This window comes from Mytilus trossulus, chromosome 11 (assembly GCF_036588685.1).
Source record: "Mytilus trossulus isolate FHL-02 chromosome 11, PNRI_Mtr1.1.1.hap1, whole genome shotgun sequence".
Classification (NCBI taxonomy): Eukaryota; Metazoa; Mollusca; class Bivalvia; order Mytilida; family Mytilidae; genus Mytilus; species Mytilus trossulus.
The window spans coordinates 9,375,878-9,400,212 of record NC_086383.1 but is presented as its reverse complement, the minus strand read 5'-3'; the positions used below and the strand labels follow the sequence as shown (position 1 = coordinate 9,400,212).

At 32.2% G+C, this 24,335-nt stretch overlaps 1 protein-coding gene across 1 annotated transcript in view; it reads right to left on the bottom strand.

Annotated features, from left to right (window-relative positions):
• Positions 1 to 24,335, bottom strand: part of LOC134689709 (microtubule-associated protein futsch-like) — a 60,537-nt gene that overhangs the window by 18,703 nt on the left and 17,499 nt on the right. The window contains exons 12-16 of the mRNA XM_063549674.1: positions 21,620 to 21,658; positions 10,623 to 19,349; positions 4,144 to 4,388; positions 3,414 to 3,477; positions 2,379 to 2,457 (exon numbers count right to left, since the gene is read on the bottom strand). Coding sequence (XP_063405744.1) covers positions 2,379 to 2,457; positions 3,414 to 3,477; positions 4,144 to 4,388; positions 10,623 to 19,349; positions 21,620 to 21,658 — 9,154 coding nt within the window. The remainder of the gene's footprint in view (positions 1 to 2,378; positions 2,458 to 3,413; positions 3,478 to 4,143; positions 4,389 to 10,622; positions 19,350 to 21,619; positions 21,659 to 24,335) is intronic.

The window sequence follows — 24,335 nt, the reverse complement described above, 5'->3', positions numbered from 1 at the left end:
ACTTAAAATTGGTTAACAGATTGATTTAAACAAACATCTTTTCTTAATCTTTTTTTTTGCACATTGTTGAAGGCTTTGCTTTGACTTTGAGATGAAGAAAATCAATACAAGTTCAGTTCCTCTGCTTTTAATATTGTACATTGCACTGATTTCATGTCATTTTATGATACCCCACATATTTTCTTGTCTTTTCTATCATTTGTATTGCAAAAGAGAGGCAAAAGATACCAGAGGAACATTCAAACTGATAGATCCAAAATAGACTGACAAGATCATGGCTTAACAATAATGTGTCGAAAGTACACGGATGCCCCACTCAAATTATCATTTTCCATCTTCAATGGAATGTGGAATTGGGAAAAAAAATCTAATTTGGCCTTCAAAGTAAAAAGATTAACCAAAAGGGAACATGTGTGCTAAGTTTCAAGTCGATTGGACTTTAACTTCATCGAAAGCTACCTTTCCCAAAAACTTTAACCTGAAGTAGGACGAACAGATGGATGAACAGACGGAAGGTCGCACAGACTTACTGTTTCTGACTGTTTATTTATTTGTATTGACTTATTGTTTCTGACTGTTTATTTGTATTGACTTACTGTTTCTGACTGTTTATTTGTAATGACTTACTGTTTCTGACTGTTTATTTGTATTGACTTACTGTTTCTGACTGTTTATTTGTATTGACTTACTGTTTCTGACTGTTTATTTGTATTGACTTACTGTTTCTGACTGTTTATTTGTATTGACTTACTGTTTATTTGTATTGACTTACTGTTTCTGACTGTTTATTTGTATTGACTTACTGTTTCTGACTGTTTATTTGTACTGACTTACTGTTTCTGACTGTTTATTTGTAATGACTTACTGTTTCTGACTGTTTATTTGTATTGACTTACTGTTTCTGACTGTTTATTTGTAATGACTTACTGTTTCTGACTGTTTATTTGTATTGACTTACTGTTTCTGACTGTTTATTTGTAATGACTTACTGTTTCTGACTGTTTATTTGTACTGACTTACTGTTTCTGACTGTTTATTTGTAATGACTTACTGTTTCTGACTGTTTATTTGTATTGACTTACTGTTTCTGACTGTTTATTTATTTGTATTGACTTATTGTTTCTGACTGTTTATTTGTATTGACTTACTGTTTCTGACTGTTTATTTGTACTGACTTACTGTTTCTGACTGTTTATTTGTAATGACTTACTGTTTCTGACTGTTTATTTGTATTGACTTACTGTTTCTGACTGTTTATTTGTAATGACTTACTGTTTCTGACTGTTTATTTGTATTGACTTACTGTTTCTGACTGTTTATTTGTAATGACTTACTGTTTCTGACTGTTTATTTGTACTGACTTACTGTTTCTGACTGTTTATTTGTAATGACTTACTGTTTCTGACTGTTTATTTGTATTGACTTACTGTTTCTGACTGTTTATTTGTAACGACTTACTGTTTCTGACTGTTTATTTGTACTGACTTACTGTTTCTGACTGTTTATTTGTAACGACTTACTGTTTCTGACTGTTTATTTGTACTGACTTACTGTTTCTGACTGTTTATTTGTAATGACTTACTGTTTCTGACTGTTTATTTGTATTGACTTACTGTTTCTGACTGTTTATTTGTAATGACTTACTGTTTCTGACTGTTTATTTGTATTGACTTACTGTTTCTGACTGTTTATTTGTAATGACTTACTGTTTCTGACTGTTTATTTGTACTGACTTACTGTTTCTGACTGTTTATTTGTAATGACTTACTGTTTCTGACTGTTTATTTATTTGTATTGACTTATTGTTTCTGACTGTTTATTTGTATTGACTTACTGTTTCTGACTGTTTATTTGTAATGACTTACTGTTTCTGACTGTTTATTTGTACTGACTTACTGTTTCTGACTGTTTATTTGTAATGACTTACTGTTTCTGACTGTTTATTTATTTGTATTGACTTATTGTTTCTGACTGTTTATTTGTATTGACTTACTGTTTCTGACTGTTTATTTGTAACGACTTACTGTTTCTGACTGTTTATTTGTATTGACTTACTGTTTCTGACTGTTTATTTGTATTGACTAACTGTTTCTGACTGTTTATTTGTAATGACTTACTGTTTCTGACTGTTTATTTGTAATGACTTACTGTTTCTGACTGTTTATTTGTAATGACTTACTGTTTCTGACTGTTTATTTGTATTGTCTTACTGTTTCTGACTGTTTATTTGTAATGACTTAACGTTTCTGACTGTTTATTTGTAATGACTTAACGTTTCTGACTGTTTATTTGTATTGACTTACTGTTTGTGACTGTTTATTTGTATTGACTTACTGTTTCTGACTGTCTCTACTTTTAGCACTAGGGTAATGACTTACTGTTTCTGACTGTCTCTACTTTTAGCACTAGAGCTACTACTACTGCTACTGGTGCTATCTTGTCTCTTCGGAGGAGGAACTGTTTACAAAAATAAAATTGGATTAATAAAATTAAAGTTTCTAATATTAGTTTCTCAAATACAAAAGAAACAGTCAAATTTTGTGTTATTGATGAAGGTTTATAAACATGGCTGTTTTTGCACTGGCATACATGATTAACTGGGCCACGTTCTGTATGTGATGTCCTAAGTCAGAAATACTAAATTCAGTGATTGTCATATGCATGATAAAACATATTGTTTTTTGTTTATTGTTTGGTGTATATATGAGGTTGATTTTCTTGTTTTGAATGTTTTACTTTTCTCTTTTTGGAACCTTTTGTAGCTTACATTTGCAGTATGGGTTTAATTTTGTCATTCTTGATAGAAGGCGGCATGTTAATCAATAGTTGTAAACTTCATTTAGTCTCAGGTGAAGATTTGTCTCATAGGAAGTCATACAAGGTTGTTTAATTTTTATATAGTAGTACTAATGATTGAAAATGGAATGTAACTTGTACTAAATAGGTATGTTTTGGGGGCATTATCTTGTAAAATACTACTTCTCTAGAATCCTAAACAATCCAAAACTATGACTATTATAGCATACTCGCCAACTGTCACCATTTTAAGGGGTGATTTTCCTCATGGAGGCTCCGAAATGAAAATTTTGAATAGACAATTTTGTCCTCAACTTTAAACAATACACTTAATTTTACAATTGTCATTTAAAAAGTTGACAGGTATGTTATAGATGAGCATTATGATAAGAGGTCCATTATTTCCTTATTCTTTAATTTTTACACTTTTTTTTTCTCAATTATGAATTTATTTTGCCAAATATTCTCTATTCTTTATTATCAATATGCTTCTTTCTTTCAGAATATTCTTTACTTAGTTGCCCCTTAAGCTGTTTTTTGCCCCTTATTCTCTAAACCCTTAGAAGACTCATATAGATTTAGGGTGTGTGACCATGGCAAACATATGAACACTTTACCTGGTTCACGTTGAATCCATTTCTTACTGTCTGGCTGTTCATCTTCGTCAGAATAACTCTGGAGCTGAAATCAAAATACCAAATGTTGATGACTAGGATATATATTTTAAATATAAGTTCTTATATAAATATGTGTAGTAGTTATTTAATGTGCTGTTCAAAAAATAAATCTAATTGGCTTATGGATCTTGTTTATAACAAAATAATATTCAAGGTAACTTGACCTATAATAGTTTACTTTTCTAATTTGTTACTTGGATGGTGAGTTGTCTCATTGGCACTCATACCACATCTTCCTTTATAAAAAAAAAAAAAATTTGTGAGGTAGTTTAGGGTTGGGATGGTTCTTTTCTTATATACCCCTTCACAAATTATTTTTATTTTCACTTGTAACAAAATTGAACACAGGGATCACCAACAAATAAAGCATAATGTGGTGCCACCCTTCCATACATTTAGATTCCAAAATAGCCCCAAGAAAATTCATTTTTTTTTTATTTAACACCTGAGTTAACTTTTGCATGGTCATGTTACAGTTGTTTTATCTTTAGTTTTTTTGTATATTTTTTTAAAACTGATGTTTGTCCTTTTGCAAGTGTTTATATTGGGATACTCACCCAGTTATACCATTTCAATATATAAAAAATTGAAAAAAGTTCTGAATTTGCAGGAGATAAACCGCAGAAGGACATGACTTTTTAAAAAAAATAATATAGAATTTGACCTTCACCTTCACAGGTTTATCTTTCTCTGATCTTTCATCATCTGACAAATCTTTCTTCGTATCTTCATCTGCTCTCAGTCCATAAATCTCTCTATCATTCACTTGTTTTGTCTTTGGTGTAGGGGTGTGAGATCTTGGTGGTGGTGACCTGGATCTTGACCTTGAAGACGAGGAACTGGATGAACTTGAACTTGACCTTCTTCCTTTAGGCTTTGTCTCTCCATCAGATTCAAAATCATCTTTGTATTTTTCTGCGAAAAATAAAAGTTTCAAGTTAAATTTTCTAAAGACTAAAAAAAATTCAAAATCTTTAACTGTGAATTATCTTTAATTGGTTTCCTTTTTTACTGTCAAATGTATTCAGCTATTTTAGTTCATTCATTAAATCTATTTATTTATCAATTAAATAAAGTTCTTGAATTGAGTGATTGCATCATTAATATAATTTGTCCTTCTTGTAATATTATATATTTTAACTTCAAATTACTTTTTGAAAGTTGCAATTGGAAAATGTATATAGTCACAGCATGCTTCCTTTACTTTACAAAACAAAAAATAAACATTAACTTACCGTGCTGTGGATTCATTCATTTTCATGGATTGACAAAAAATTGAATGTGGAAACTTTGAAACTTTGATTTAATACCAAAGTCTACTTGCATTCCTATAGAGAGGTTGCATTTTGTTGAGTGCTAAAATTTGAGGTTCTCCTTTACTCAGGAAAATTGGTTAAAAAACAAATAATAATGAATCCACAGTAAACTTGCTGATTGATCATTGCCAGTAAACATCTCTTAGCATATGTGGTTTCAATTTATACATACCATAATTTTCATCTGTTTCAGAAAACTGTATTTTACATTTTCCACTTTTTACATGCAGCAGCAAACTTACTTTATGCATATTTTGCATTTTTAGATTATTGTTTGAAGGGCAAAGTGTCCTTCTATTACAGTTAATGTAAACTTTCACTATTAAAAACTTCTTTATTTTTATGAATCTTAATAAATATAACCCCATATCCATTAAGCTATGATTAGATAACAATAATTATGCCTATTTATCTATATATCATAACAAATGAAATGAAGCAACAACAAAAAATTCAGACATAAGACTGAGTGACCTTAGAAATTAAAACACCTAAGTCAGCCTATAAACCTTTTACAATGGTTTTAAATTTGATGTTCACATGTGACATATACTCGCAGAAAAGGGTATCCAATGAATACACAGTAATTGAAATTCCTCTATAAAAACTCTAGGTGGCATTCAACTGATATATATCAACCCAAACTAGATACCATTGAGATGGGAGCCATCTCTGTGGGCCCCGCTGTCAATAACATGGGGTAAATAAGTTGTATGGATAACCTGATATGAAGCATTATTTGAAGTTATTACATAGTCTCATGTGTGATTTTATTCTAAGACAGACCTTTGACCTAGGAAGTTGTACATACATCATGACACACCCTCTGGTGTTGGTTAAAATGTATGTCAAGTATAATATTTGAAATCATAACGGTTCTCAAGATATACAGCGGACACAATCTTCATCATAGGACACAGGGTTGTCAACTGAAACCAGTTTTTTTTACCTTGACCTTTGACCTAGGACGTTGTACATACATCATGACACGCCCTTTGGTGGTGGTTAAAATGGATGTCAAGTATAAACTTTGAAATCATAACGGTTATCTAGATATGGAGCGGACACTATCTTCACCACAGGACACCGGGTTGTCAACTGAAACCAAAGTTTTTGACCTTGATCTTTGACCTAGGAAGTTGTACATACATCATGACACACCCTCTGGTGTTGGTTAATAAACATGCTAAGTATTAAGTATAAAATCATAACGGTTATCTAGATATGGAGCGGACACAATCTTCACCACAGGACACGGGGTTGTCAACTGAAACCAAAGTTTTTGACCTTGATCTTTGACCTAGGAAGTTGTACATACATCATGACACACCCTCTGGTGTTGGTTAATAAACATGCTAAGTATTAAGTATAAAATCATAACGGTTATCTAGATATGGAGCGGACACAATCTTCACCACAGGACACGGGGTTGTCAACTGAAACCAAAGTTTTTGACCTTGACCTTTGACCTAGGAAGTTGTACATACATCATGACACACCCTCTGGTGTTGGTTAATAAACATGCTAAGTATTAAGTATAAAATCATAACGGTTATCTAGATATGGAGCGGACACAATCTTCACCACAGGACACGGGGTTGTCAACTGAAACCAAAGTTTTTTACCTTGACCTTTGACCTAGGAAGTTGTACATACATCATGACACACCCTCTGGTGTTGGTTAAAATGGATGTCAAGTATAAACTTTGAAATCATAATGGTTCTCAAGATATAGAGCGGACACGATCTTCACCACAGGACACAGGGTTGTCAACTGAAACCAAAGTTTTTTTACCTTGACCTTTGACCTAGGAAGTTGTACATACATCATGACACACCCTCTGGTGGTGGTTAATAAACATGTGAAGTATAAAGTATGAAATCATAATGGTTCTCTCGATATGGAGCGGACACAAAGTTAAAGTGTTACGGACAGACTGACAGATCGACAGACAGACGGACGGACTGATCACTATAAGGTGACCCGCCTGAAGGCGGGGCCCTAATAACATACCACATCCTCCAATGATAAAATTATTTAAAACAGATTGAAACTTTTATAATATGTCTTCAATCAGAAAAAAGTATTTGACAACTGTTGGACAATACTAAACAATTTATAAAAAACATTTCAAATAGAAACAATATTTATTGTGAAGAAATGAATTTTTATTTTAACATTATTACAGACATCTATTTAATACAAGACTAATACACAATATGACATAAATCCTAGCAAAAAGGGTAAAGCTTAAGTATATTTTGGCACTAATTTCTAGGTTAAAATTCCTTTCAAGTGAAAACACTTTTTTGATTTAAATGTTTTTTTTTAAATCTTTCTTTGGAATCACATTTAGTTTTGGTTTTTATTCATTAAATTTGCAAAACAAATATTTCTATTTAAAACTAACAAATCCTTTTTAATAAACGTGTCTTGGTGCTAAAACTTTAAGAGTGTCTTTAACCCTTTGAGGGTCTGGATGGGGAAAAAAAGAAAATTAACTTTACTTTAAATTTTTAAAACCAATTTTATTGCCATTTTTGGGTTTTTTTTGGCCGAACTTTTTCTCTATTTCAAATTTTTTGGGGAGCATATTTTAGAGTAGATTTGGCCAATTATTCTCTACCCCATCCAGTTCTTCATCAATATATACATTCACAGAGATTACAAATATAAAAAAACTATCTAATACCATGAAGATAACCATTGAAAACAAAACTATAACAAATTCTTCATAAATAATAATATAAAAAGGAAACAATATCATATATCACAGAGATCGGAGGACTGGCATATTTAGAACTATATTGTACAACCAATATATATGCATGATTTTTCATATTTGCCTACAATATACATTGATGTATCAAGAATCTAGAGACATAAACGACAATATTATAAAATAATCATAGCCAAAATCAAACATAAGAATTTTTCAAAATCAGATAAAAAAAAATTGAAATTTGTTAATAACAGACATTTCAGGGGCAATCACTCTTAACAGGATCAGTTAGATTTTCTGCCAACTTTAGAAAAGAAAATTTCTAAGGAAGAATATAACAAACCAAGATAACAGATGACAGATGCTGGTCAGTGATACCAAATTGGTTTAGTTAGCTAATGGTCTAGATAAATTTTAAGATATACAGCTCTGAAAAGTAAAAATTTAAATTTAATTCATTTGAAACTGCAATCTTTAATGGATCAAACTCAGATTACAAAACAATTTATATTAAAAATGCAGGCCTGATTTTGAAGTATTACATTAATTTGAAACCAAAAAGCACTTCAAAGTTGTCAGTCCAAAGATTATGTGAAAAATTTAAATTTTGTTAAAGCAAATGTATGTTAAAAAACAACTCAATTCTAAATTTTCTATTGAAAGTCAACTAGGTACTTCAATAGTACCTGCCTATGTTATTACAGGCATATGAAACTAGTTTTGTAAAAATCTCTTATTGTAGTATTAAAGCAATTTGTATTGGCCTTTTTCAGTTTATTTATTTTTCTTCTCATCTACATGGCAGACATTTTTTTTTTAAACAAAAAATCTCTTTACAATTCATTTTTGCAACAACAATAACTTTTTTTAACAGTATTACAATAAATATAGTCTATAACTAACAATTATTTTATAATTAAAAACTGAGCTATTCTACTTATAATAAGATATGATTATGTTAATAAGGACTGGTTTCCTCTAAATTCTAAGCTTCTTCTGCCTGGTACCCTGACGTCTTCACAGTCTCTACAACTAAAACAGTGTTCACAGTATAAATCTCAATTCACATAGGGAATAATTTTCCTTTCAGAAACCTCTTGGGAATTCTTTCAAATTTTGCAAGAAGGCTTATTTCCTGAACTGCATGAACTCTAAATTTATATAGATATAATATGTGGTATGATAATGCCAATGAGACAACAGTAAAATTTTTTAAAAAGGAACAGGTCTTATGGAGGAAGTTAAGTTAAACCATAACATCTTTTCAACGGCTTAAGTTAAACCCTGACATTCTTTTAGACAAAGTAAAGTTAAACCATGACATTCTTTTAGACAAAGTAAAGTTAAACCATGACATTCTTGTAGATAAAGTTAAGTTAAACCATGACATTTTTTTAGACGAAATAAAGTTAAACCATGGCATTCTTTTAGACGAAATAAAGTTAAACCATGACATTCTTTTAGACGAGATAAAGTTAAACCATGACATTTTTTTAGACGAAATAAAGTTAAACCATGACATTCTTTTAGACGAAATAGATTAAACCTTTACACCTTTTAGACAAAGTAAAGTAAAACCTTTACACCTTTTAGATGAAATAAATTTATAAACCATGACATTCTTTTAGACATAGTTAAGTTAAACCATGACATTCTTTTAAACAAAGTAAATTAAACCATTACACCTTTGAAACAAGCAAAGTTAAACCCTGACATTATTTTAGACAAAGTAAAGTTAAACCATGACATTCTTTTAGACAAAGTAAAGTTAAACCATGACATTCTTTTAGACGAAATAAAGTTAAACCATGACATTCTTTTAGACGAAATAAAGTTAAACCATGACATTCTTTTAAACAAAGTAAAGTTAAACCATGACATTCTTTTAAACAAAGTAAATTAACCCATTACACCTTTGAGACAAGCAAAGTTAAACCGTGAAATTCTTTAAGAGGAAGTAAAGTTAAAACATGACATTCTTTTAGACCAAGCAAAGTTTAACCATTGCATCTTATAGACAACGTAAATTTATAAACCATGACATTCTTTAAGACAAAATATACAAAATTGGGCAGTATTTCAGATTTTTATAAATTTTGTATGCTATTTATGACTTGTTGAAATACATCTGAATATGGAAAAGATTACCCTAGGGTAAACTTAAAATTGATAATATAATATTTTGAATATTCAGAATGGACATAAAAAGGGATAAAAAATGAAGTTTCTCACTTTTAAAAATGGTGACAACAGATTTTTTTTTTTAAATAATATGGTTTGTGAACACTTAAAGTTTAATAATAAAAAAATATTATGTCAAGATGACATATCTTGCTATGAAATTCTTTTTGATGAGTTTTAAACATCACTCAACTTATTTCAAGACAGGAAACTCAAATCTGGTGACCCCTTAATATAGCACATCAAGAAAGCAGAAATGTTCACATCTAAAACATACAATTTTAAAACATTTCCTTCATAGTTGAAACTTATTTAAAATTAGACATAAATCTAATATAATCATATAAATTATACAGCTTCAAAGAAATATCAACAAAAATAAAATAATTATGTGACATGTTCAACCTGTGCTTTTAAGACAACTATTAGTGAGTTAAATATCTAAAAATAATTAAACAACATTAAAGTTTCAACAAAAATTGCAGAGTTAACAAACTTAAAGAAAAATGCAAAATGAATTAACTTAATCAAGAGAGTGCACTTGAAATTCAAAATATAGAGTTCAAGATTTTATTTGTGATAAAATTCAAGATTACAACATTTAGGAAAATCAATATTACAACACCGACTAAAAATTGATTTCTGATAACTCAGTCTAAAAAAGCAAACCGTGGATTCATTTATTTTTGTGGGTACCAATTTTTGTGTATGAAATAAAACTTGTTGGTTTCCTGGATATTTAATTTCATGGTTTTGCAGAAGTCTGAATACAAGCCTAAAGAAAAATATTCATTCATTGAAAATTTAATTTCTTGGTACAAAATCCACAAATATTGGTACCCAATGAATATAAATGAATCCACAGTATAATCTTGTGTTAAAATCATGAAGATTAACCATTCTTTCTTTCAGCTTTTATTTTGGAACACTTTGTGTGACTGAGTCTGTTGTGACTTCAGAAATGGTAGACATAACATCTACATCATAAGCAGCAGACTTAATTTCTTTCATAGTCTGTTTGTCAATCAATAATTCAGCATCACTTTCTAATAATGCCTCAAGGTCTTTCTTTGTCAATATTTTCATCTCTTCTTTCTGTTCATCATTGCATTGAATGTTTTCTTTCAAAGCCTCAGTTAATTTCGTCTTCTCACGACTGCTTAGATTATCATCAATTTCATTTAAGATGGCTGATACTTCTTCATCATCTTCTGATCTAATGCTATCGGAGGCAGCTTCTTTAATCTCTGACCTATTCTCTGATTTAATGCCATCAGAGGCAGCTTCTTTAATCTCTGACCCATTCTCTAACTCTTTGGAGGCAGCCTTCTGAATTTCTGAATGTTCTTTTGTCTCTAGACCAATTTTATCAATTTGTTCTGAATTTTTCATATCCAAGGTTGACTTTTCAAATTCAACATCTGACTCAAATTTTTCTGTTATCATTTCCTCTTCTGTTTCAGCATTTGTTTCCAGTTTTTGATCTGGTAGTTGTGATTGATTATCAATTGTTTCAATGTGTTCCTCTTTAGCAACACTTATTGGCAAATCTTGTGAATCAATTTGTTTTGAAACATTTGAATTGTCCTCTGTATTTTCAGAAGTTTTTGTATTGACTTGTTTTTTATCTGAGATTTGAACAATACAGTCCTCATTTGGTGGATTATTTGGACAGGTAACAACAATATCAGGTACATGAGTTATTTCCCCTTTTGTATCTGGATTAACTTCCTGTCCACAATTTTCTTCAGCAATATCTACAGTCCAGTTTCCAGAATTCACAGATGTTACTTGCTCAACTGTATCATTTTGTATGGCAGTATCAGTTTTTGTTTCAAAAGGATCATTTTGTTGTGTTTTAGGTGAAGAGCATTGCACTGGCTGGACTGTTTCATTTTCTTTGAAGGTCACATCAGTATGAGAGAGATGAACAGTTACATCTTTTGATTCCTCTTTGTCATTAGTACTTGGTACATTACTACCTTTTTCATCAATATGGACCACCCCCGCAGCTATTTTCTCACAACTTATTACAATATTCTCAATAACACTGTGAACTGTCTTTTCATTGGATGATGCTGATTCATTCACAACAGTTTCAGAAATATCATCTGCATTTAAGTGTACAACACTACCTATCACTTTTCCTGCCTCAGTTAATGCAGCTTCAACAGAGGAGCCAGCTTGATTACTTGATTCTTGCTCCTGAACTGGTTCTGCATTTTCTGTTGCAACTGGTACTGCAATGATTCCGACTTTGCCTGCCTCTACAACAACAGAATCAATGATGTGTGAACTATTCTCCTGTTCAGAAACTGGTTCTTTGATATCTGAAACATCTGGTACCGCCACTATTCCAATTTTTCCAGCGTCAACAATAACTGAACTAATATTACCAGATGATGCACTGGTTCCCTTGTCTTGGTTTTGATCCACATTTGCTGATACTTCTGGTACTGCAGTAATTCCTATTTTCCCTACCTCAACAATAGTTGATTCTACAAAGTTACCAGTTGATGAAGTAGTTCCCTGTTCTGAAACTGGTTCTATTTTAGCTGGAATTTCTGGTACTTCAACAATTCCTATTGTCCTTGCATCAAGAACAATTGAATCATTATTACCAGATTCTACTGGTTTTGTTTCAGTCACTGGTATCACAGCTTGTTTCGCCTTAATAATTTGTGTATTGCTTCCAGTTGTAGCTGCTAGTTTGATTTCAGTGTTTTGTGCAGCTTCTTGCTTATTTTCAGTGGTTGGTTTATCTACTGCTTTTGTTTCAGAAATTGGTGTATTTATTGATTTTGTTTCAGAAATTGTTTTATCTACTGCTTTTGTTTCAGCAATTGATTTATCTACTGTTTTAATTTCAGTGGTTGGTGTATCTACTGTTTTAGTTTCAGTGGTTGATGTTTCTACTGTTTTATTTTCATTGGTTCTTGTATCTACTGTTTTAGTTTCAGTGGTTGGTGTTTCTACTGATTTAGTTTCATTGGTTCTTATATCTACAGTTTTAGTTTCAGTGGTTGGTGTTTCTACTGATTTTGTTTCAGTGGTTGGTGTATCTACTGTTTTAGTTTTAGTGGTTGGTGTTTCTACTGGTTTTGTTTCAGTTGTTGGTGTATCTACATATTGAGATTCAGTGGTCGGCACATCAACTGGTTTAGTTTTAGTGGTTGATGAATCAACAGATTCTGTTTCAAAGATTGGTGTATCTTCAGGTTTTGTTACGGATGTTGGTGTTTCTACTGGTTTAGTTTCAGTGGTTGGTGTATCTACTGTTTTAGTTTTAGTGGTTGGTGTATCTTCTGATTTTGTTTCAGTGGTTGGTGTATCTACGGGTTTGGTTTCAGTGGTTGGTGTATCTGCGGGTTTAGTTTCAGTGGTTGGTGTATCTACTGGTTTGGTTTCAGTGGTTGGTGTATCTACTGGTTTAGTTTCTGTGATTGTTGTATCAACTTGTTTAGTTTCAGTGGTTGGTGTATCTTCTGATTTTGTTTCGGTGGTTGGTGTATCTACGGGTTTGGTTTCAGTGGTTGGTGTATCTTCTGATTTTGTTTCAGTGGTTGGTGTATCTTCTGATTTTGTTTCAGTGGTTGGTGTATCTTCTGATTTTGTTTCAGTGGTTGGTGTATCTTCTGATTTTGTTTCAGTGGTTGGTGTATCTACGGGTTTGGTTTCAGTGGTTGGTGTATCTGCGGGTTTAGTTTCAGTGGTTGGTGTATCTACTGGTTTGGTTTCAGTGGTTGGTGTATCTACTGGTTTAGTTTCTGTGATTGTTGTATCAACTTGTTTAGTTTCAGTGGATGGTGTATCTTCTGATTTTGTTTTAGTGGTTGGTGTATCTACTGGTTTGGTTTCAGTGATGGGTGTATCACCTGGTTTAGTTTCAATGCTTTGTTTATCTTCTGATTTTGTTTCAGTGGTTGGTGTATCTACTGGTTTGGTTTCAGTGACTTTTGAATCTACTGGTTTAGTATCACTCGTTGGTGTATCTTCTGGTTTGGTTTCAGTGTCTTGTGAATCTACTGGTTTAGATTCAGTAGATGGCTCAACAACTGGTTTTGTTTCAGTGGTTGGTGTTTCCACTGGTTTTGTTTCAGTGGTTGTTGTTTCAACTGGTTTTGTATCAGTGATTGGTGTTTCTACTGGTTTGGTTTCAATGGTTGATGTATTTACTGGTTTTGTTTCAGTGATAGGTTTATCTGCAGATTTAGTATCAGTGGTTGGTGTTTCCATTGTTTTCCTTTCAGAAATAGGTGTTGCTTCAGCTGTTTCTTTAACAATATTTTCATGATTTTTCTCCTCAGGTTTTATTTGATTCTCCTCTTTGTTTACACCTCTAATATCAGAAACACTCTTGTTATCCACTGGCGAAATAGTACCATTAAAGGACTCATTAGAACTAGAGTCCATGTGTATAATGGCTGCCAGACTTCCCACCATGCCAGTTTCTAACACGGCTACCTCTACAGCTCTCATCTCATCGCTATCATCACTATAGATATGTTCATTAACAGCTTCAGTTATCATTTTGTCGTCAGGTAAAATCTTTTTGTCTACCTGTTTTGAAGTTACTGGACTTGTTTCTGTTTTTAATATTTTTGTACTTTCATTTTTAGGTTCAGTTCCTTCTGTATTTTTATTACTAGCTGGAGAAATTGGTTCCTTTCCCACAATACAAACATCAGACGTTTGATTTGTGCTATTTTCAGATACTTTGACATTTTCACATGCTTTAGATGTGTCTTGCTTTATATGTATTTCAGCAACAATTGTTTCTTTCTTCTTATTCTGTTCTGTATATATAGATGATGGACTTTCTTTGGTTTTACTGTTAAAACTTGACTCTTTTGAATGTGAATCTTTCTGAATAGCTGAGCGGCTGATGTTTTTAAGTGATTCTGGGGCAGACAAAGCTGATTCCTGTCCCTCTAGATCTGTTCTTGGTGTTTCAGGTACATCAGCCTCTTTTTCAGCTTTATTATTTCCAACTTCCTGTTCTACTTTATTACTTTCTTTGTCATCCTTATCGTTTATTTTACTTAAATCTTCCTTTATGGTATGTACAATACAATTAACATACTCCATTACAACAGAAGATGAAACTGAAGATTCATCCACATCATCATGTTTGTCTGTATGTGATTGGTCAATTGTCTGTTTCTTTCCATCTTCAACTTGTAAAATCATATCTGATTGGATAACTTTTTCTTCCACATCAACTTGTTTCGCTTTATTTGATTGGTCAACCTCCTGTGTCTTTCCATCTTCAAATTGTGATTTCTTTTCTGATTGGATAACTAATACTTCCACATCACCCTGTTTCTCTTTATTCAATTGGTCAACCTCCTGAGTCTTTCCATCTTCAACCAGTGACATCATTGCTGATTGGACAACTGGTGAGCTTTGCATATCATTTTGAGTGAGTAAATGTGACTGGCTATCCTTTTGAAAGTCTGGTGACTGGTTTAATTCTACCTTCTGATCTGTAGTTAGCTCTCCCTTTACAGTTTCCAGTACATTACCTACATATTCCAAGACAACACTAGAGGAGACAGATGTCAAGGACATGGTATCAGCAGTAGCATCATTTTTCTCTTGTATTTTAACAGTGGAATCATTATTTAAAGGACTATCAAATTCAGACTTTGGACTTATAGTGGATTCAGTAACTGATTGCTGCTGTTCAGCTATGCACCTCAAATCTTCATCTTTAGCAGCCTCAGAAACCGGTGTTTGTTGTGCTAATGTATCTTTATTCAAATCAGTAGTAAGATCTAAATTTGGGCTTGTTTCAGAACTTGATACAGCTGAAGATATTTCCTTTTGTTCTTCTTTTACGTTTGTCTTTAGTTCTGATTCAGGTACTTTTATTTCAGTAGCAGTAGGCATTGTTTCATCTGGTGTATCTTTCAAACCATCTGCTTTCTGTAGCAAGACACTTGGTTTGATGTCAACAGCTAAAGGTATTACCTTATCTTCCTTGTTTGCCTGTTTACTAACATCTTTATAGGTAACAGTTTGTTCTGTGGCTGTTGTTAACACGTGGTTGACATAACTTTCTATGACACTCGAGGATACTGAACATATGTCAGTTTCACTTGTAGTGGACATTTTATCTGTTTCATCTACAACCATCATTGCATCATTGTCTTTAGATGAATCAACTTTTCTTTCATCCAAAGTTACTGTTGCCTTATTTTCATTTGTTTCTTTCTTCCTTTCACCTATTTCATTTGATTTTATTTCATCAGGAGTAGATGATTTTATCTCAATTTCCTCCAATTTCTCATTTTTCCTTTCACTGATTTCTTCAGATTTCATTTCATCATGAGTAGACGATTTTATCTCAATTTCTTTTAATTTCTCGTTATTCCTTTCAATGACCTCATCCATTTCATCATTTACAGATGATTTGACCTGAATTTCCTCTAATTTCTTAGCTTCAGACATAATGTTTTGTACATGGTCATTCATAACAGTGTGGGCTTCTTCTATTTTTTTAGCTTCTGCTATAATAGTTTGAACATATTCACCAACAATGGCTGAAGATATTGACAAATTATCCTCTTCAAATGGAACAGAAGATTTTGAGCTGACTGGTAAACTAGTTACTGATTCCATTACTACAGTGTCAGCTTGATTCTCTACAGAATATTTCTGATATATAAATTGTTTAGTATTAGTCTTTTCCCCCTTTTCTATATGTTCCACATCAACCATATTCTCTACAGCCTCATGTATCACTAATTGACTTCCAGTTTCATTTAGTACTGTTTCTCCTGATTCAGTTTTGTTCTCTTTTTGTATATATGCATCACCTTCTAACAAAGTCTTGTAACTACTGGCTACAGGTATATTGCTGTCGTCTATTGACCTTTCTCTTTCCTCTAACATAGTAGCGTATTTGATAGGTCTTGGTACAGTCCACAATTCTTGACCAACAGCATCATTTCCATCTAACATGTCTGTCACTTCATTTTCCTTAGGTTTAACATCTTTTTCAGCTGGTACTAACTCTCCAGGTTTAGCAACAGATACTTCAATGAAGGTAACATTACTCTGTTGTTCATCTGCTGGAGTTATCTCCCCATTATGAGGTTGTATTTTTTTAACAGATTGAATCTTCTCCAGATAAACATTCTGCTTTTCATCCACCAATTTTTCGTCAAAGAAATCAGCTGATGCCACCATAACCTGAGGTACCTCAGATCTTCCTTGTGTTGCTTTGAACACTTCAGCCTCTAGTTTAACAGTGATAGAACTATCTGCTGTTATGTGTATGGTTTGATCAATTGTAGCAATTTTCTCATTTTTCTGGCTTACAGAATTATCTTTTTGGTTTCCAGTCTTATCATCCACTAAATTTATTTCGTCAATACTATCTGCTTTGAACTTAATACTGTATGATTTTTCAGCAACAAGTTTCACTTCATGGTCCATGGATGTATTTGGTTCTTCTTTTTGGTCTTTAGTAACACTTTGATCATCTTCGATCTTCTTATCAATAGATGAAATTTTGTTTGTTTGGTTTTCAGAATCATTATTATCATCATCCAATTTGATCTCTTCAATTTCATCAGTCAATTCAGTACACAATTTGGACTTTGTTCCGATAATCTCTAAATTGGGAACATTATCCAACTCAGTTTGCTTGGTAGCCTTTGAGGTCAACATTTTGCTCGAACTGTTAGTGTCATCATCTATATTGTCCTTTTTCAGGTGAACTGTCTGAGCAAAGCTCTCTGATAATTTATCAGTAGTGCTAAATTTTTCTGTAATTGATGGCTCATCATCATCAATATCTATGACACTGATGTCATCGTCAACCTCATATGACTCATCAAATGTACTCTGAATCAACTGTCGTAGAATATCCTCGTCCGAAGGGTCCTTCTTCTTCTCCCTTTCTTCTATCTTTTTCATACGGACTTGGTCATATCCATCATCATCATCATACTCTCTCTGTAAATAACTTGGTTTAACAAATCTTACATTACTATTCTGCTGTGGGACAACGGTTTCTTTGTTAATGCTAACAGTAGGTGTTGTGACTATGACAGCATCAAAATGATCGCTAATTAATTCTTTTTTTGGTTTAATTTTGTGTTTCATAACTGTCTCAACTTCGACCTCTGACATGGATGTTTCTTTCGTAGCTTGTGCTGGTTTTACAACAATGACCTTTTCTCTTCGGCAAGTTCTACATGTACCTTTTGAAGATCCATTCAAACTTGATACACTTGAGAAAGAGGAGTCAGAGTGCTCTGAACTTCGAGATTTTTTAGAAGTTCTTGATTTTGGTTTAGATATTGGCTTTAGTCTCCCTTGGCAAATTATTTTATCGGAATTCTCAGCTTTGCTGTCAGTTTCAGTTTCAGATTTTGAACCATCATTTTCTATAATCTGACCTTTCACCTCTGTCTCACTTACTGGTTTTTCATCCTGAACAGTATCCTTTGTACCTTTCTTTACACTTGCATTACTTGTAGCATTTTCTGGTGTATGGTCAACTTGTTTATCACTTATAGCATCGACAGAACTATCATTTACTGGTTTATCGCTTGCTTTACTTGTATCATCTCCAGGCGTATAGGCAGCTAGTTTATCACTTAGTTTACTTATATTATCTACAAGAGTATGGTCAGCCGGTTTATCAGAACTATCTGTTTCACTTTCATCAATCATAATCAACATCTGTTTTCTTGATCGTTTTTCTGATTTTTCACGTTTCCTTCTTCGTACTTTCACAAGAAGAGTTGCAAGCGGCCCAATGATATCCATTTCACTAAATGTTATAGACATTGGTCCTCCCTTCCTAAACTCCATGCTAGAGTCTTCCTCTCCGTCACTTTCCTGTCTTATTTCATAATTATCTCCCTTTTCTTCAACCACTACACTTTTTTCGCCTTTCACATCTACATTTTCATGCAAATCATCTTCGTGCACTTTACTAACATGCATGTGCATTGGTGATACAACATCTACTGGTGCCTTGTTTTTGTACTCACCAGTTTTTGGAGTTGAAGATTCAGAAGAAGACAACGATTGAGGGCTTTCCCCCTTAAAGACTTCAGTTGATTTGGTACTAGATTCACTAACATAAGATGTAACAGAATCAAAATCATCGCTGTAAACCTCATTATCCTGTTTTTTTAGTCGTTTTAATTTGTCTTCTCTTGTTACCCCAACCCTATCAACTTCCCTTGATGGTTTTTTCATACGACCTTGAGATTCTTGCTTTCTCCTTGGAGAGTCAAGGTCAGTCTCTATCTCTGATACTTCGTCACATGTATCATTCTCCTCTAAAAATTCTTCAACTTTGGTTTCAATGTCTCTTTCTTTCTTCAAGTCCCTATCTTTGGCATTGTCTGATTCTTTCTGACCTAATGTGTCTTCAGATTCATCTGATGCTGCAATACATTGAACATCCTCGTCAAAATGGACATGTCTCTTACCGTCAGCCTCATCATCATCCTCATTCTCCTCTCTGCTAATAATAGCTTCCTCCTTTTCCTCATCCCAACCAACAACTGGTGTACTTGACCTCATTTGACGAACTTTTCTAGGTGGTGAGACCTCTGCATCTTCAATATCTGACCAATCATCTTCATCGTCTTCTTCACATCTATGGCCTCTAATGTCAAGGTCATTTTCTGTAAGATATATCAAACCATATATTTTTTATGTAAGCTTCAATGGGTATTGTGCTATACATTGTTAAATTCTATTATTATTGAAAACATTCTGTTAAATCATAGATTGACACTCTGTACAGACAAATGATCTGCGTCAGATATAAATCGACTGTTTGCAAGTGCACATATACATGTACAAAACTTTGATTGAATTTGGAACAATCAATTACAAAAGAAAATTCTTTTATGAGTTTGTTTGTGTTTTGTAGGGTTCTTATATCAACCCAACTCAATTTTGAAATTGGAACATACTTTTTGGAGATTATTATTAACCTAAATGTTATAGGTTAACATAGGTATATACATGAGGCTGATTCCTATTTGACACAGATCAATTGTGACAGTGTGTTGGAATATGTCTCAACAGTTTTTGTGTTTTTACTTTGTATTCCAAAAATCTGTTTCATAAATGATCAAGTTTTCTTGATTTTATAAAATTAAATGATAATGTTTTTAAGGCTTTTTTAAGTTAAGATTATTGAAACCTTAAACTTAGTTCTCTGATAGATACTTGTCTCATAGGCAATCTGACCTCATTGGTTTTTTCAAAACGATGAGACTCATCCTCATAATTGATCACCGTGATCAACACATTTGAGCTTTTGACTTTGCCATTTGATGATTTAATGGACTTTCAGTTTGACTTTTCCTCCGAGTTTAGTATTTTTTTATTTTACTTTTTTGTCTCTTAATATTGTAAAAATATACAAACCTGTGAAACAAAAGTCTTGAAATTCAAAATCTGTGGTGATGAGGTGGTGGTCATGTGACATATCATGTGATATATAGGTGAGAGGCACATGTCATTCATATGAGTACAGGTAAAATGGTGGCCCTGTTAAAGTCTAGTAAGGTGACAGAACATAAAATACACAACACACATGTAAACATGTAACTGTAGTACACACATAAAGACAAAGAAATCTGCAATAATCATTGATATTGTCAATAATATTCTTATAATTTAAATTACCTAAATATTAAAATATTAAAATAATTAATCATTTATAAACTCTGCAGGCTCGAACTGAAGATTTATCATATTCATGTATTAGTTGTAATGCATCTTACACAGTTGAACATGTCACCTATTTTTTCTTTAGTATTAAATCATGATCTCAATTTCATCTTGAACATGATTGTTTGGCTGCAGAGGATTTTTTAGAATAGTCAACATTTAACTATGACCTTAACTGGCAAAAAAGGGTTGTCATTGGACAAAATTTTAAATCCAAATTTTACAAAATCTACAATGACATAGATGTTGAAATGTCAAATAATAAAAATTGAAAATAAGCTTTTAGTCACTCAATGAAAAATAAATTTCTTTAAATCTTTTTTAACAAAATGAAGAGTTCTGTCAAAAGTTCTAAAAAATACTGATATACTGCCAACAAGGTTATTCAAGGTCAAAGTTTGTAAATATCACATCAACCATGCAGTGATTTCATTTGCCACTGTGGTCAGGGAAACAGGCACAATATCAATCTTAAAGATGGAATAAATTTAAATAACAAAATATGAAGCAGCATGCAAAACTAAATTTGTTTTTTTACTATCCGACTAATTTTGGCTTTAAATATCTCCCTGAACCAGCGACTTGAAAAACTACATGCTTGCTTGCTTTTACATTACAGCAGGTTTTCAGGAGTGATTTGCAAAGTTCAGCTTTTCACAAAACATATTAATATCCCCCCTTTTTATAGAAATACTTTGGGGAAGAAACGTAGGAGGGTAATATAAATTCTATGATTAAAATTTGTGTTCAAATAAGGATAAGTTTTAAATGTCATTCATTTTATTTAGGGAAATAGTAGGATTCCAGGAAAGGAATATTCTAAACTTGATTTCTTTTTCCTTTTCTATGCTATGGTAGATAAGTTCAACAACTTTAGCAATTAAATATGTTTATTAATTTGAAAATTAAACGAATACTAAGGGGACAATCAACTATATTGTTTCAGAGTCTTAACTCACTACTGAAACAGTTTATCTATTAGGTTTGCTGAAAAAGGGGGAAAAAGGACACAACTCTTGTTAAATGGGATTTATATTTTGTGAAAAGCTAAAATAGCAAAATCTTCTATAACTCAACTGAATAAGCTGTGACTATATATAATATTTATAAAATCTATAATAAGGTAACAAGACTTGTTTTCCCTGACCACAGGTCAAACATTTTATGTGACACAGGAAGTGAACTTAAGGGGGGACAACTCAATAATCACCATTTATATCATCTTTGTCCAGAATATTTATCCTGGTATCTGATAAATTGAGAATAATTATTAAACATTGTAGGAAAAAATAGATAAATAAATAAGACAATAAACTACTATATTCTATAAGCACTTATGATTCATTTTCAACCTTTTCAACAAATCTAAACACTAATGATATATGTTACTGAAAAATGTTAAATTGTTTTACAAATTCTTTTTAAAACACTTTAATAGTCTAAAGTTTAAATTTACTAACAAATAATTTGTATATTTTTAGGAAAATGGTGACTTGAGTTACAAACTAATAATAATATTATCAAAACAAGAATTTGTAGCCTACTCACAATGTCACATTTAAAAAAAAAATCTTCTTTAACTTTTAAATTAAAAACTGAATTCATAATGATCATGAGTACTAATCATGCTAATTAAAAGATTTCTGTGACCACTGACTACCTTTAACCCAAAACCTTATATATGAGAAGGATGGCTGGAAAATGTATTGTCCCATAACTAATTCAGTGTAGGCACAACAGAAAGTCATTATTATCACCCCCAAAAGTAGAAAGAATTTCTATTCTTATTATCATCAAAACATAAGATTGAAAATGAATATAAGTGGTGAAAAATGACATGAAATAGGCATTTACAATAATAAACTACTTATGTATATATAAAAACAATAAAAATATAAAATAATAATAACCCTTCTATTGTCAATCATCTGTAATTTAAAAAATATACAGTCATCATTTCTTCAGTTTTGTTTAATCCATATAAAGATCTCATCATGTTAGGGATATTCCAGGAAAAAAACATGCACATGGGAAGGGGTTAAAGCAAATACATTTCTGTTACAAATGAAATAAAAAACAAGAATGTGTCCATAGTACACAGATGCCCGACTCACACTATCATTTTCTATGTTCAGTAAACGGTGAAATTGGGTTCAAAACATTAATTTTGAATTAAAATTAGAAAGATCCTATCATGGGGAACATGTGTACTAAGTTTCAAGTTGATTGGACTTTAACTTCATCAAAAACTACCTTGACCAAAAACTTTAACCTGAACTTCACACTATCATTTTCTATGTTCAGTGGACCATAAAATTGGGGTCAAAACTATAATTTGGCATTAAAATTAGAAAGATCATATCATGGGGAACATGTGTACTAAGTTTCAAGTTGATTGGACTTCAACTTCTTTAAAAACTACCTTGACCAAAAACTTTAATCTGGAGCGAACGGACGCACGGACGCACAGACAGACGAACGGAGGCACAGACCAGAAAACATAATGCCCCTCTACTATCGTAGGTGGGGCATAATTATGGGTAGTGCGATATAGAAAGTGTATTCAAACCCGAAACCCATATATATTTTTTTCCTGGAATAGCCCCAAACCAATCTTGTACAATCAAGTTCTATATTATAAAGATCAACATTACATCTCAAAAAGGTTTAAAAGTTAGGTGGTTTTTTTTTAAATTCTGCAGTGTTAGCTTTTATTCTATGTTATATATGTATATCAGAAAATCTTTTACATATTAAAAGTAGATATATAAAATAGTCTCACAGTATATTTTGAAAAAGCTCAACACTTAAAAAAGATTTTTCAGCTTCTATATGTAATTCTCACCATTACAATTTGACACAATATTTTCTAACATTATATATAACTGTACTGAATAACAGATTTAAAAAGCTTGATTATTTTGTGTGACACTTTGTTTACAAATTATATCAGGACTTTAAATTAATTCTTAAAATTCATAAATAAACTTTAAAAAAAAATATATCAATCTTTTTTGTATGAAGTTTAAGCTTCATATTTTCTGATTTAACAAATGTTGTGAGCTCGTGTATTTTTTTGTTGTTGTGAGCCAATCAAACAAGATTTATTATACAAACTCAGGTGTTGTACTGATGCTTTTAATGAGAAAAATCTCATGTTCTCATCTGATTTTATTTCAGTTAATTCTACTGCTAACTCACATATTTGTTTGTCAGACCAAGTAAATAGACAATTGCATGTATTAACCTATTGTAGTCCATTTTTGTCTCGCCTTGACGGAGTCAAAAAGCGAGACATAGGTGTGCTGTTTCCGGAGTCGGCCACGGCAACGGCGTCAACAATGTATTAGTTTGTGATTAGCTCAGTTTTATGGGGAACCACTAGTGGTATGTCAATGATAATTGGTATGCAGACGTATTACCATTGCCACATCTCATTGCCATAGAGATTATTTGGCTCCGCCCCTCAGTCATGGTCTATTGACTTTGAATTGTTTGCTTACTTTACAAGTATTAGTTTGTAATTAGGTCAGTTTATGGAGAACCACTTGTGGTACGTCAATGATAATTGGTATGCAGATGTATTACCATTGCCACATCTCATTGCCATGGAGATTTTTTGGCTCGGCCCCCTCAGTCATGGTCTATTGACTTTGAATGGTTTGCTTACTTTACATGTATTTTTATAATAAGTCAATTGTATGTGGTATGCAGTTGTATTAGCATTGACACATCTGATTTACATGGAGATTGTTTAACCATGTAACTCAGTCATGGTTCATTGACTTTGAATATTTGCATAACTTGTGTAAGAAGTTAAGGTATTGCTATTTTGATTTCAACATTTTCATAATCAAAATTACAAAAAGGCGAGACATATCTCTGTGATAACAGTTTATTATAGAGACTATCTCATGCTTTTACCT